The following is a 13,431-nucleotide window of genomic DNA, read 5'->3' as shown; positions in this document are numbered from 1 at the left end:
TGCAACATCATACCCACCCCAAACAGGGGTAGCAGCCAGGTTTTTCTTACTTAAAAGATCTGTCTGTCTATCTTCTTTTTAGAACAAATATCCGTGTTAGTGAGATGGTCACATAGATTTTTTAAACCCTTCTATAGGCCATTAAGGGGGGATTTTTAAATAACTCTATATCTATTATTGCACTTCTGCTAGTTACATGCCAATGCTTTCTTACTATTTTTGATATTATATCACGATTAGGGCTAAATTGAGAAACAAAATCTAGCCTTTCCTGTATTATCTTCTCACTTCTATTTGTAGTTTTTAAGATTTGTCATTGTTTCTCTAATAGTGTTTAATGGTAATCTATGTTTTTTCAACCCTTAACAGTTGGCTTTTCTCCTGCATCTCCAGACTCTAACTTTCATCCATGCTCTCACTGAGAGGCTGACAGGACTACTTAAAACTCAAGTACCATTTCGAAGAGTACTACCCTCCATAAGAGACTTAGCTTCTGACACTTCTCTGCCAACCTCCTGTGACGAAAGGCAAAGAATGACTGGGGGTTGAGGAAAGTGGGGGAGGTATTTGAAGCCTTTGGCGGGGTGTGTCTTTGCCTCCTCCTGGTGGCCAGGTTCTGAATTCCCAAAGGTAATGCATGCAGCTGTGGACTTTTCCTAGCTTAATAAGAAAATTAGTCTTCAATTAATTCTACCTGCATTTCAGTGTACCTTTTTCATTACACCTATCTCATGCTTAATGGCGTGTAAAGGTTTTTCACATCCATGGTATATATGAGGAATTTATCAGTCTCCATATCAGATCATTAGCCTTTCTAAGGAAGTCACACCCGTATCTTTTAAAATATGATGACATTTGTGATACTTCCTTCTGTAATATCTTATCTAAGAATATAGAAATGTTGGCAAAAACTGAATCTATACTAGCCACTCATGGGGCCTACCTGGTGGACTAGTGGCGTTCTTGTGCACTTTTGGCACTGTATAGAATATAGGATTCTTAGGATTTTTATTATATAGCAATTCCTTCATTTTCTTATCTATACGTTTATCTGCTAGGGCTCTATTCAAAATCCTATGTATTTCCTTTTGTATACTTGCCACTGGGCTATTATTTAACTTGCAGTATGTATCTCTGTCTTTCAATTGACCCTCATTTCATTTATATAATAGGTTCTATCTATAATAATAGTAGCCCGGCTTTATCAGCCTTTTTGATCGTTATTTTGTTTGTTTTACCTATGGCATTTTTTTTTTACCTTTGTTTAAATTAAATTTAGTAGGCCCTCTGTATCTTTTCTTTTTTGTTGTTATCTCTTTAAGTTTATGTACATCATTGTTTACTAGTTCTATAAATGTATTTACGCTATATCGTACCACAGAGGGATTGAACATGCTCTTTTTTCTCAATTCAAATTATTTAAAGACCACTGCTACATTATTATCAACATGTATTCCGTTCATAGGCATTATCATGAAACCAAGCCTTCAGTTTTACATTTCTATAAAACTGTAAGTCCTTTATCAGTTCAAAAAAGTTTGTATCGCTATAGGGCAAAAAGGACAATCCCCTTTCCAGTAAATTACATTCTTCCCTAGATAGTTCATGTCCCGATATATTTATCACAGTGGGTTGTTGTAATCTTACCCCATCGGTGTTGTCTCCTGTTGGTATCTCCTCGATCATCAGCGCTGCCTGTTCTGCAGCTGCCGTCCTCTCCGATTGGATCTCCTGATCTGTCCTCTTCCTCTTGCGATGTTTCCGCCTGCCTCTATTCTTGCCTCGTTGCTGCTTGTGACAGAGCCTGATGTCATGGCTCCTCCCAAATCACCTGGTCTTCATTCTGATTGGGTCTATGCTTCTCACCCTTTTTGTTGTATCTGTAACCTTGGTTACCACTCCTCAATTTGTATATGTTCCCGAGCTGATAATCCTGCTCATCCCTTTGGAACTTTTGCTGTTTTATTTATTTTATTACTTTTTGCAGCTCCGCCGTCTATCATCAACTTGCTTTATTAATTTCTCAATTTCTTCAGGTGAGCCTACTATAGATAGATCCTCCTTGTTTTTCTTAATTTTTTCATCTAGTAATTCTATTTGCTTTAGCTAAGCTGGATTTATTTATTTTTTGTTTTTTACAAATTTTTTGTAAATTTTTTTTTTTATTCTTTTTCTTTTTACCACATATCCCCAAGACCTATACTGTTGGAAAGGTTAGGCGATTACCTTTCCAACGGTGGGTATTGGGGTCTGTAGCTGGTTAGATGAGATACAGGCTTCTAAGCAGCATGCCCCCTTTCCCTATCTTGTCCATTGTAATTTTTAAATAAAGTTGCACGGTGACGTCATCACGTCATTGTGGGTGACGTCACCACACGTAACGGGAAGCCCCGGTGATGCCTGTCACTATACAGGCCTGATCGCCGGGGTGGGAGTTGATGGGAGCTCCCAGATTGCTCTCAAGTTAGGTGAGTGCTAGCGATGGCTTTGACCTGTCGTTAGCACTCAAGGGGTTAACAGCGACTCCACAGTTAGGACCATTATATCATGTGAGCACTTATTTAGTATTGCCTCAAATCTGTCACAATACTCCTTGTTGATTTTAAGCAATGTAGGGTAAGTGCTCATACGCAGCCCCCTCTGTATTCTTTTAACTCGGTAGTACTCCGATAGTGTAGTTACATGGAGATCCCATTTTACATTTTTACATACCAGGTTCTCATATTCCTTGCTTAAACTCTCTGTGGGTACTGTTCTTAGGAATTCTCTCGAGCCTCTAGATAGTGCTGATATGTTTGCATCAATGTCAATGTATGCAAACATTTTCGTAGCGTCTGTACTTGTGCTTGTATGTGTCTTGAATTCCATTTTTTACTCCTGCTGCACATTCCGGACAGAACGTATACAGTAACACAACCTTGAACAGCAGCAATCTAGAGTGTTAGTGCCAGTGCAGACCAGGGCTCTGTCCAATGCTTTAAAATAATATGCAATAGGAAACACAATGTCCACAGCACTATAAATAATAATAGCCTTTATTTGACAGACATAAAGCCAGACATCAAGCGACATTTCAGGTATGCTTAACCCTTATTCATGCTTGCCATTAAATGTTACAAGTGATATTTTAAAGGCATACAAGTCGCGCCAAACTCTAATTAGAGCAATTACCGCCATCTGCTGGATTCTATCTAATCATTACAGCCTAAATATTACATGTGTAACTTACTATAAAAACTAAGTAACAATTTTCATACTTATAAGTGTGTAGTGTTGCCTATATATGTACTTATTTATTACATTTCTATATTTATTATTATTATTAATACAATAATCTGGACTGTCAATGATATATGCTGACAGTGTATGTTGTCTGCCTTTATCGATGTGCAGCAGACATGATACGCTACATCGTATCATGTCCGCTCGCACTATGTTAAATATACCCCTAAGTTACTTGATATGATTCTAACCTTGCAATTACATTGTTTTCAGTGGCACTTTCTATTTAAAAAGGAATGGCACAGTGAAGGGGTCAAATGGTGGCCAACATCCTTTGCCCGCTTGGTGATAGATATTTTTGAGGAGAGATTAGTTTATCCACGTTATAATGAGTACTGCTTGGCCTGTTTTTTACTGCATAAATGACTTGTCGTGACATGGTGAGGCCCAGTTGATTCTTAAAGTTTACTACGATGATGATCGATGATATGATTTTCATCAAATTCAATATTTGCACACATTGATTTAAAAACACCAGGGTCAACTTCAGTCTGACCTATACTGTATGTAAAACCTACTGATAAATACTTTACTCAGTAGGGAAAGTTTCCATCCATCCAGATTTTCAAAGGTTTTCTTAAGTCCCAATCTTTAGGATTTTATAGAATAGTTAGTGATCCCATTAGAAGAGAGGGAAGGTATAGAGAAATGTATCAACATGGGCTACACACAGTAGGCCTACATTTACATAAAAGTGTGAATAGACCTACGGGGTAAAATAGATTATTTTTTGTGAGTATTATAAAACTTTTAAGTGATAAAATATATAGGTCCACATTACAAGTCAGGCCTTAAATATTTTTTTCGATCTCGCACTTACATCGTTAAAAGTAAACATTTTAAAGGGACACTGAACCCAAATTTTCTCTATTGTGATTCAGATAGAGCATGCAATTTTAAGCAACTTTCTAATTAACTCTTTTATCAATTTTTCTTTGTTCTCTTGCTATCTTATTTGAAAAACAAGGCATCTAAGCTTTTTCATTAGTTCAGACTCTGGACAGCACTTTTATATTGGTTGATGAATTAATCCACCAATCAGCAAGAACAACCCAGGTTGTGCACCAAAAATGGGCCGGCATCTAAACTTATCATTCTTGATATAAAGATATCAAGAGTATGAGGAAAATTTGATAATAGGAGTAAATTAGAAAGTTGCTTAAATTTGCATGTTCTGAGGCCTATTTATGAAGCCGTCAACTATGCTGCATTCGCCGGCACCAATACACTCGCCTACATCGCCTTATATCATGGTTGTGGACCTGAATACGCTCTCCTTATTTATTAAAAAGCAGTCAAAAAGCCGCGTATGAGGCCACCAAAGTACGGGCAATGAGCATCGGACTGTTGTTAACTAACAGTCATCGATCTCGCTGCTATTAGGCTTTTTCCCCAACTTTATTTATACCCTGTCACTAAACACCGCCACTATACTAAAATTTTTTAAACCCCTATCCCGCTGCTCCCGGAGCCCACCGCAACTAAATAAATGTATTAACCCCTAAAACCCCTGGCCTCCCTATCACTACCACACTAACTAAACCTATTAACCCCTAAACCGCCAGCCCCCCCACTTCGCCATAAATAAATTAAGCTATTAACCCCTAAAACCTAACAACCCGCTAACTGTACATTAAATATTAACTCATCCCTATCTTATAATAAATTTAAAACTTACCTTTAGAATAAACTATTAATTAACCCTACCCTAACTATTATACTAAAATTACATTAAACTATATTAAACTATTAATTAACCTACCCTAAACTATTATACTAAAATTACATTGAACTACAAATTAAATTAACTATATTACATATTTGAAAACCTAACCCTACTCAAAATTATTTAAATCTACAATAAAGAAATACTAAGTTACAAAAAATAACAACTAAGTTACACAAAATAAAAACACTAAGTTACACAAAATAAAAAAATAAATTATCAAATATTTTAAGTCTTCATCCAACCGGGCAGAAGTCTCATCCAGACGGCATCTTCTATCTTCATCCATCCGGCGCGGAGCGGCTCCATCTTCAAGACATCCGGCGCGGAGCATCCTCTTCTTACGATCGCCACTGAAGAATGAAGTTTCCTTTAAATGATGTAATCAAAGATGGTGGTCTCTTACATTCTGATTGGCTGATAATTAGTTTAAATATTTGATAATTTCTTTTTTATTTTGTGTAATTTAGTGTTTGTTTGTTTTTGTAATTTCATTGTATTTAATTAATGTAATTTATTTAATTGTAGTGTAAGGTTAGATGTTAGTGTAAGACAGGTTAGGTTTTATTTTACAAGTAACTTTGTATTTATTTTAACTAGGTAGTTAGTAAATAGTTAATAACTATTTACTAACTATTCTACCTAGTTAATGGCTCTTGGGTCACCCTAAGAGTAATGGTGAAACCAGAGGTGGACTCCATGCACACTTGCCCTTAGAGAGATACAACTGCACCTCACTGACGAGGACCCATAGGAAGCCGAAACGATCGTCTTGGGTTGTTGCTTCCCTTGTTCAGAGAAGAATTGCCTGGTATTTCAGCACTGGACTGTCATTGGGGCAGGGTCAGACTGATATGCTACGGGATATTTTTTCTCTGTGAAGGGGCATAGTGGTGCAAAAAGAACTGGCACCCTGAGGAATTCAATAAAAATGAACATGCATGAAGTTATTCCAGCTTCTGTTCTATCTCATGGAGTGCTGTTGTCTCTCGATTTTATGAAAATAAATACAAACTTGCCTGTGAAATAAAAATAACCCTAAGGCTAGATACAATGTAACTATTAGTTATATTGTAGCTAGCTTAGGGTTTATTTTATAGGTAAGTATTTAGTTTTAAATAAGAATTATTTAGTTATTATAGTAGGTTTTATTTAGATTTATTTTAATTATCTTAAAGTTAGGAGGGGCGTTAGGGTTAGACTTAGGGTTAGGTTTAGGGGTTAATAAACTTTAGTATAGTTGCGGCGATTTTGGGGGCAGCAGATTAGGGGTTAATAACAGTAATGTAGGTTGTGGCGATGTTAGGGACAGCAGATTAGGGGTTAATAATATTTAACTAGTGTTTGTGATGCAGGAGTGTGGTGGTTTAGGGGTTAATATTTTTATTATAGTGTTTGTGATGTCGGGGAGCCGGCAGATTAGGGGTTAATAATTTTATTTTAGTGTTTGCGATGCGGGAAGGCCTCGGTTTAGGGGTTAATAGGTAGTTTATGGGTGTTAGTGTACATTTTAACACTTTAGTTATTAGTTTTATGTTACAGCTTTGTAGCGCAAAACCCATAACTACTGACTTTCAGTTTACGGTATGGATATTGTAGTTATAGGCTGTACCGCTCACTTTTTGGCCGGAAAGGCAAACTCGTAATACCGGCGCTATGGAAGTCCCATTGAAAAAGGACTTTTTGAAAGCTGCGGTAGTTATGTTGCATTACGGCCTAAAAAGTGTGTGGTACAGATATTCTGACAAGACTTGTAATACCAGCGGTAGTGAAAAAGAACCAAAACGCTGCTTTTTCAAACTCATAACGCAAAACTCGTAATCTAGCCGTTAGTTAGTTGTGGTGGGCTCTGGGAGTGGCGGGATAGGGGTTAATACATTTATTTAGTTGTGGTGGGCTCCGGGAGCAGCGGGATAGGGGGTTAATAACTTTATTAGTTGCGTAGGGCTCCGGGAGCGGCAGGATAGGGGTTATACATTTAGTTAGTTGCGGCGGGATCGGGGAGCGGCGGGATAGGGGTTAATATATTTAGTTAGTTGCGGCGGTGGGATCCGGGAGTGGCGGGATAGGGGTTAATAACTTTATTTAGGTTGCGGCGGGGTCCAGGAGCGGCAGGATAGGGGTTAATACCTTTATTTAGGTTGCAGCGGGGTCCGGGAGCGGCAGAATAGGGGTTAATAACATTATGTAGGTGGCGGTAATGTTGGGGTGGCAGATTAGGGGTGTTTAGACTCAGAGTTTATGTTAGGGTGTAAGGTATAAACGTAACTGGTTTTCTACCATAGAAATCAATGGGATATCTTGCAGCATCGAACATAAGCTTTTGCTTCTTTCAGACTCCCATTGATTCCTATGGCATCCGCGGCCTCCAGGGTGGCGGATTGAAAACCAGGTACGCTGGGCCGGAATAGCCGCGAGCGTACCTGTTATAAATTTGATAAATGTCAAAAGGTGTCAAATAGTACCGAATTTCTATTTGGAACATCTGTAATGATGTAAGCATCGATCTGTGTCGGACTGAGACCGGCAGATCGTATGTTACGTCACAAACTTCAACTTTTGCCAGTCTGTAAGATTTGATAAATGGGTCGAATTAGGCACGCCACAATTACGCTGTGGAATTCCAGCGTATTTGCGGTTGACGGCTTGATAAATAGGCCTTTCTATCTGAATCATGAAAGAAAAAAATTGGGTTCAGTGTCCCTTTAATATGGGAAGATTAGCACATGTATTACAAGTTAAAAGTAAAAAGTTAGCGTGATCGAAAAACCAATGAGCACTAACTTCAGGACTTTGGATACTGTGACCACGTTAACTTCTCCCCTAGACTTCAATGGAGCACTCTTTTAAAAGAAAACTAAAAAAATTTAAATATGTATTTCTATATACAGTTTATATGATAATTTTTTAACTATGTATATATATATATATATATATATACAGTATATATATATATATATATATATATATATATATATATTGCCTAAATATATAAAAATAGATGTACAGATATAGATATATACAGCTATATAAAGGAATACTAAGAATATTTTCTCCTATGTGAAGAACATTATTTAAAGTAAATATTTTACATTCCAAACGGTAAAAAAACATTATAAAATAATAAAAATGATTTTTCAGGTTTTAATGTATTTGAGTGGAAAGGGGTCCAAAGTGTATTTATGTATACACACACACACATATATATATATATATATATATATATACACATGTGTATATATATATATATATGTGTTTATATGTGTATATATTTATGCATATACATATATAAAGATATACACAGGAGGTAGGATGAGTGCACTCACACAAACTGTATTCAAATGCCAGGATGCTAAGAAGCAGGTAGGTAGTAGATGTGGAACAAAGCACTCAATGATCTTGAAAAGTATTCAAACTTGAGTTTAATTTAGTGACGTTTCGGGGTGTTCACCCCTTCCTCAGGCCAACGTTGGTCTGAGGAAGGGGTGAACACCCCGAAACGTCACTAAATTAAACTCAAGTTTGAATACTTTTCAAGACCAGTGAGTGCTTTGTTCCACATCTACTAAAGATATACACATATATTTATATATATATATATATATATATATATATATATATATATATATATATATATATATACACACACACACACACACACAAATATATACACATACATATGCACCCATACACATATTTAGACATATATGTATACAATGTAGCAGTTTCCCTTCAAATACCTAGTCATATACCATATATCTTTTAACCCTTATATATATATATAAAAAAGTATTAATATTTATATGAATAATTTTATCAGATAGTGTATATATGGGTGTAACACTTTATTTTAATGTATTTATGTTGTGTTATACTTTACACTAGGTCTTCGGTCTCGCAAACATGACATGCACTAATTTCGTTTATGCTCAAGCAAACACATTTACTTTCAAATTGTAATATGGTTGCAATATTACTTATTGAGACCCGTGCTAACTTAAGTGTGCCACTTGTAATCTAGTCCATAATATCCTGAAAAACAACTGCTATATTTTGCAGGAGACGTAATGAAATACTAGAATTTGCACATTCACTTATGGCAGCATATCATAAAGGTTGTATTAATTGTAGCCGATTAAGGCAGATAGGCCTTTCAACAAACAGGGTAAACAATTATTTGGGCAGCCTAAGAATGGAACAATTCCCTTGTGGTCTTTTATACCTTGGGGAGATGAATCAAAAAATCAAGGATAGGATAGGGCAAAACAAATCTACAAATTAGGAACCCTAAGGTGTCACATTGGCTCCTCTCTATATGGGCTGAGCTTACTGACTAGTCCTGTGGTATAGACCTATGAACATCTGTATATACTTTTTGGACTACCATATTTTAGTCCTATGTATTCTCCTGTTATAATATATATTTTTTATACTAAAAATAGTGATTGACTAAAATATCTGTCCAGTTACCTTGTATCAACATTTAGAGTACATGATTTTTTTTTTTTATAAATGTCTTTAATCTGATTTTTATTTTCAGTTTTACTTACCTTTTTTTTAATATAATACATTTTGAAGAAAAAGAGATTGATCATTATTGGACATTTATATGTCCAACATATTGAATAATATAAAAAAGATATTTCTTGGACAATTATAGCCTTTTATATTCAGAGCATAAGAAGTGGAACATAATGTGTTGCATTTTGAATATTGGGGGATAACAAACTGCACATCATGGACAGTATCAAGAATATCACACACAGAATGACATACAAAACGTTAATTCCTTGTACCATACACAGAATCAGACACTGAATTTCAAACTGAGGACAACGGATAAAAGTCCACATGGAATCATAAAGAATGGCACCCACAGTACCACTAAAAGAACATCAACAAGAGATTTATATAACACGTCACCAAGAGAGTTATGGAATAAACATCAGCCACAGATTTACAGAATAGAATCCCATAATCATCTAGAATCACAGAATGAGACTCAGAGCAACACACAAAAGTGGCTACAACTGCCTATTGTCATTGGCTCACCAGATGCGCTCAGCTGCTGTCGGTTACAGCAGTGCATTGCTATGCTGGATCTGACTTTAACTATGTGTGCACACTAGAACTGTGAAATTAATCACATGATGCAATTAATTGAAATATGAGGCTATGCAATATCTATATCACTTGAGGCTGCAAATTTTTATTATTAAAAAAAAAGTCTGAAGCGGCTTCAGTCGCACAAATGCTTCAGTCCAGCCCAGCAGCAGCACTGATCACTTCTCCAGGGGGTGGAGCGGGATGCATCACATCAGTGTCACAGCACGTAACGCTACCACCACCATTTTACTAGCCTCATAGTTTGTTTCGCCAGTGCTGAGGTGTGCACAGACAAGGAAGGTAGCGGACTGATGGGGCTCTTTTCTCTGGCCTATTCAATCTGCAGTGCAAAATACAGAGGGAACAAGCCACTGTTTTGGACAGTTAAATGCATTTTTTAATGCAAAATATATGTTTCAAAATATTTTAATAAAATCACAATTAAAATTGCAATCACAATATTTAATCAAAAACTATATATATATTTTTTCCATACTGCACATCCCTAGTGTACATATACTGAAACCAAGGTATCACATATGGCACCATATATAAATATAGGTCATATACATACACTGTTATACACACAAATACTGCATAAACACAACATTACGCACACCACGTATCCCACAGTATGTAATAGAGTCACAAATACTGCACAATTTTGCATCTGCATAACAAATGTTATGTCATGTATATTGCACCAGGAAGCATTACTATAGACCCAATGAATCCTATAGTAAATGACCATGCTATAAAATCTTTTTACTGTAACCGTATGGGCAGATTGTGACAACTATAAATCAGAACTGTACTAAAGGTCTTAATTATCTGCTTCACCATAACATTCCCAATCAGACAATGGGTCTGTGATTTTTTTCACTTTAGTTAAGAATTAGCAGCACATTCTCAGATAAACTAAACTTTAATATTTTTTAGCGTGTTATCCTTAATGGTGAACTGAATGTGCATAAGATAACTGCTTATTTAATCACACCACAGAATATTAAGTAACATTATCTCTTCAAAGACATCAAACCGCTGTTTTGATAAGTCTAGGCTTACTTTTTATTAGCCCATATGCTGAGGATTCTATCAGATGCTTTCGCTCCCTAGGCGTTCTCTTCAGAGATTCTGCCCTACAACACTTACAGTTCCTTATGCATTTCCTGAGTTGATGTTTCCACCTCATACGTTTCCCTCATTAACTAATTGCTAAATTAATTATTAACATTAATTACTTAATGTTAATTAATTAATTACTTAATTAATTACTTAATGTTACTTGTGTTACTGTGTAGCTCATTTAAGCACCTCACCTTATTATATGTCTTAAGCAGTTTTATTTATTTTGTTTTATCAGACTGTATGTAGATATTCACCTGTATGCTTTTCACATCTGTTAAAACAATATTTCCCCTTAAAATTTGTTTTAAAAGCAATTCAATTTGTCATTGTTTAAAAATCCAGGAAGCAAACCTCTTGAACATGTCTTTCTTATCTAATTTTTCATGGCTAGTTAGTGGTATATATAAATGAGCCCCTACACTGATAAAGCAATCACTGTGTATCATGCTGTGGGGTCACAGCTCTCAAGTGGGATGCCCGCCAGTCTTTCTGGACATTGAAAAAACCCAGAAGATTTAAATCACAGGAAAAGCAGGCAAAATAAAAAATGCATATACAATGTAAAGTATGGAAAATTAAAGTTGGAGTCTCTTGTAGCTTTAAAATTTGGAGTTTTCCAATAATATTCATGTAGCTTGCTTTTCCTATATGTTTTCCTACACACAGTATACAATTTGTATTCCCCTTTTCACACAGTGTTACTTACCTTTCCCACATAGAGTGGTTCTGTCCCTGTGTATTCTTCCACCACAAAAAACTGGTTCCACACCCAGCCGCGTTTCACACGCCCAGAGACTTCAAGTGACAATCCTGTCTCCATAGAAACCATTCCTAAGAGCTTCAGGCTGCAGAAAATCAGCACCACGGTCCTTACAAAGCCTTGCCCAGCCATCCCACGTCCACGGGCTCTCAAGGGCCTCACATCACGCAGGGGAGAGTGGGGCTGCAAGTGTGTTTGTGAATATGTTGGCCATGTTTTTCATCCACCATCACACATGTCCTTTGAGACTTGGAAGTCTCTGAATTCATAAAACGAAGCCCTAAAATTCTGACTTGAATCAAAATGGAATTGGACAACTCCAGAAAATATAAAATCTGAATATGGTCTACTAAGGGTTAATGAGCAGAACAGGCATCTACTAACCAGTACTGAGGTTTATAGAGCTAAACTATGATGTGCACTGTTAGACTATGTGACACTTAGCTTTGTTAGGGAGTAATGCTATGAAATATTAATATCTACTAATCTCTCATGGGATACACACTTCTCATTTTAGCATGATGATATATTGGGCATCTCAAGTTGCACTGCAACATGACAAGCTGTGTTGGTGTAATGGAATTTCTGGAACTTCTGTGATAAAACAAACAGAAGATGTGAACTGTACTATGATGGATAGCCTGTACCAAGCTGAGCTACGTTATTCCAAGCTCTTTGTAACTATGCTGAGATTTACTGATGAAAAGAAAGCTGCCGTATCAGTTTGTACTTGTATTTAAAGGGTCACACTAGTACTAGGGTGTACTGCCATGTAATTAGCTATAATGAATATTCAGTGCTGTCTTGTAATATACTACAGATATCTATATGCAGAGATGTAGTGATAAGCTGCACAGCGAACTTGTTTGTGAATCTTCAATGAACTTCCTTCTAGTGTGTCTGCTCACACACCAGGTGCTGATATCACCCTCTGGAATTTGATGTTGAGGCTTCAAGATCCCGGGTTGTTATCTCCTTCTTAGACTGATTCCTGTAATGTGAATGTAAAGCTGATCTTAAAGCCCTGGATGTATGAGAGCAATAGTAATATTCTCTGCATCTTGGCTCAGGAACACAACATCAAGCTCTGTCCGTGGTGCTGGAAACTGTCTGGCACAAGGAACAGATCAGAGAATGGCTCTGGAAAAGATGAGCAACCTAAAGAAAAAGAGAAACATATGAAAAAAAGGTCTTGGGTTTGTAGTACATATTTTTGCTGTATATCACACAAAACAAAAGGTGTTGCAAATAATAATTTTAACATAAATAATGTAATTACTGAAGTAGTTTAGTTTAACACAATCACAAAGAAAATCAATATAAAAGTGTTTCCTCATTGCTTGGATTTCAGGGAAATCTTTAGGAAATGCTTGTGACTCATTACCACATACTATGGCCTAGATTAATCAAATAGTGAATTTTTTAACAC

The 13,431-nt window shown here is 36.3% G+C and overlaps 1 protein-coding gene across 2 annotated transcripts in view; it reads right to left on the bottom strand.

Moving 5' to 3' along the window:
• The window catches only part of CDH22 (cadherin 22), a 224,914-nt gene extending 212,544 nt beyond the window's left edge, over positions 1-12,370 (bottom strand). For both annotated transcript variants that reach the window (XM_053693516.1, XM_053693525.1), the window contains exon 1: positions 11,949-12,370. In XM_053693516.1, coding sequence (XP_053549491.1) covers positions 11,949-12,134 — 186 coding nt within the window. In that variant the 5' untranslated portion in view covers positions 12,135-12,370. The remainder of the gene's footprint in view (positions 1-11,948) is intronic.
• Positions 12,371-13,431: the final 1,061 nt, after the last annotated feature.

The sequence above is a fragment of the Bombina bombina genome, chromosome 1 (assembly GCF_027579735.1).
Source record: "Bombina bombina isolate aBomBom1 chromosome 1, aBomBom1.pri, whole genome shotgun sequence".
NCBI lineage: Eukaryota > Metazoa > Chordata > Amphibia > Anura > Bombinatoridae > Bombina > Bombina bombina.
Note: the sequence above shows the minus strand (reverse complement) of the source record. Positions and strands in the feature narration are given on the sequence as shown.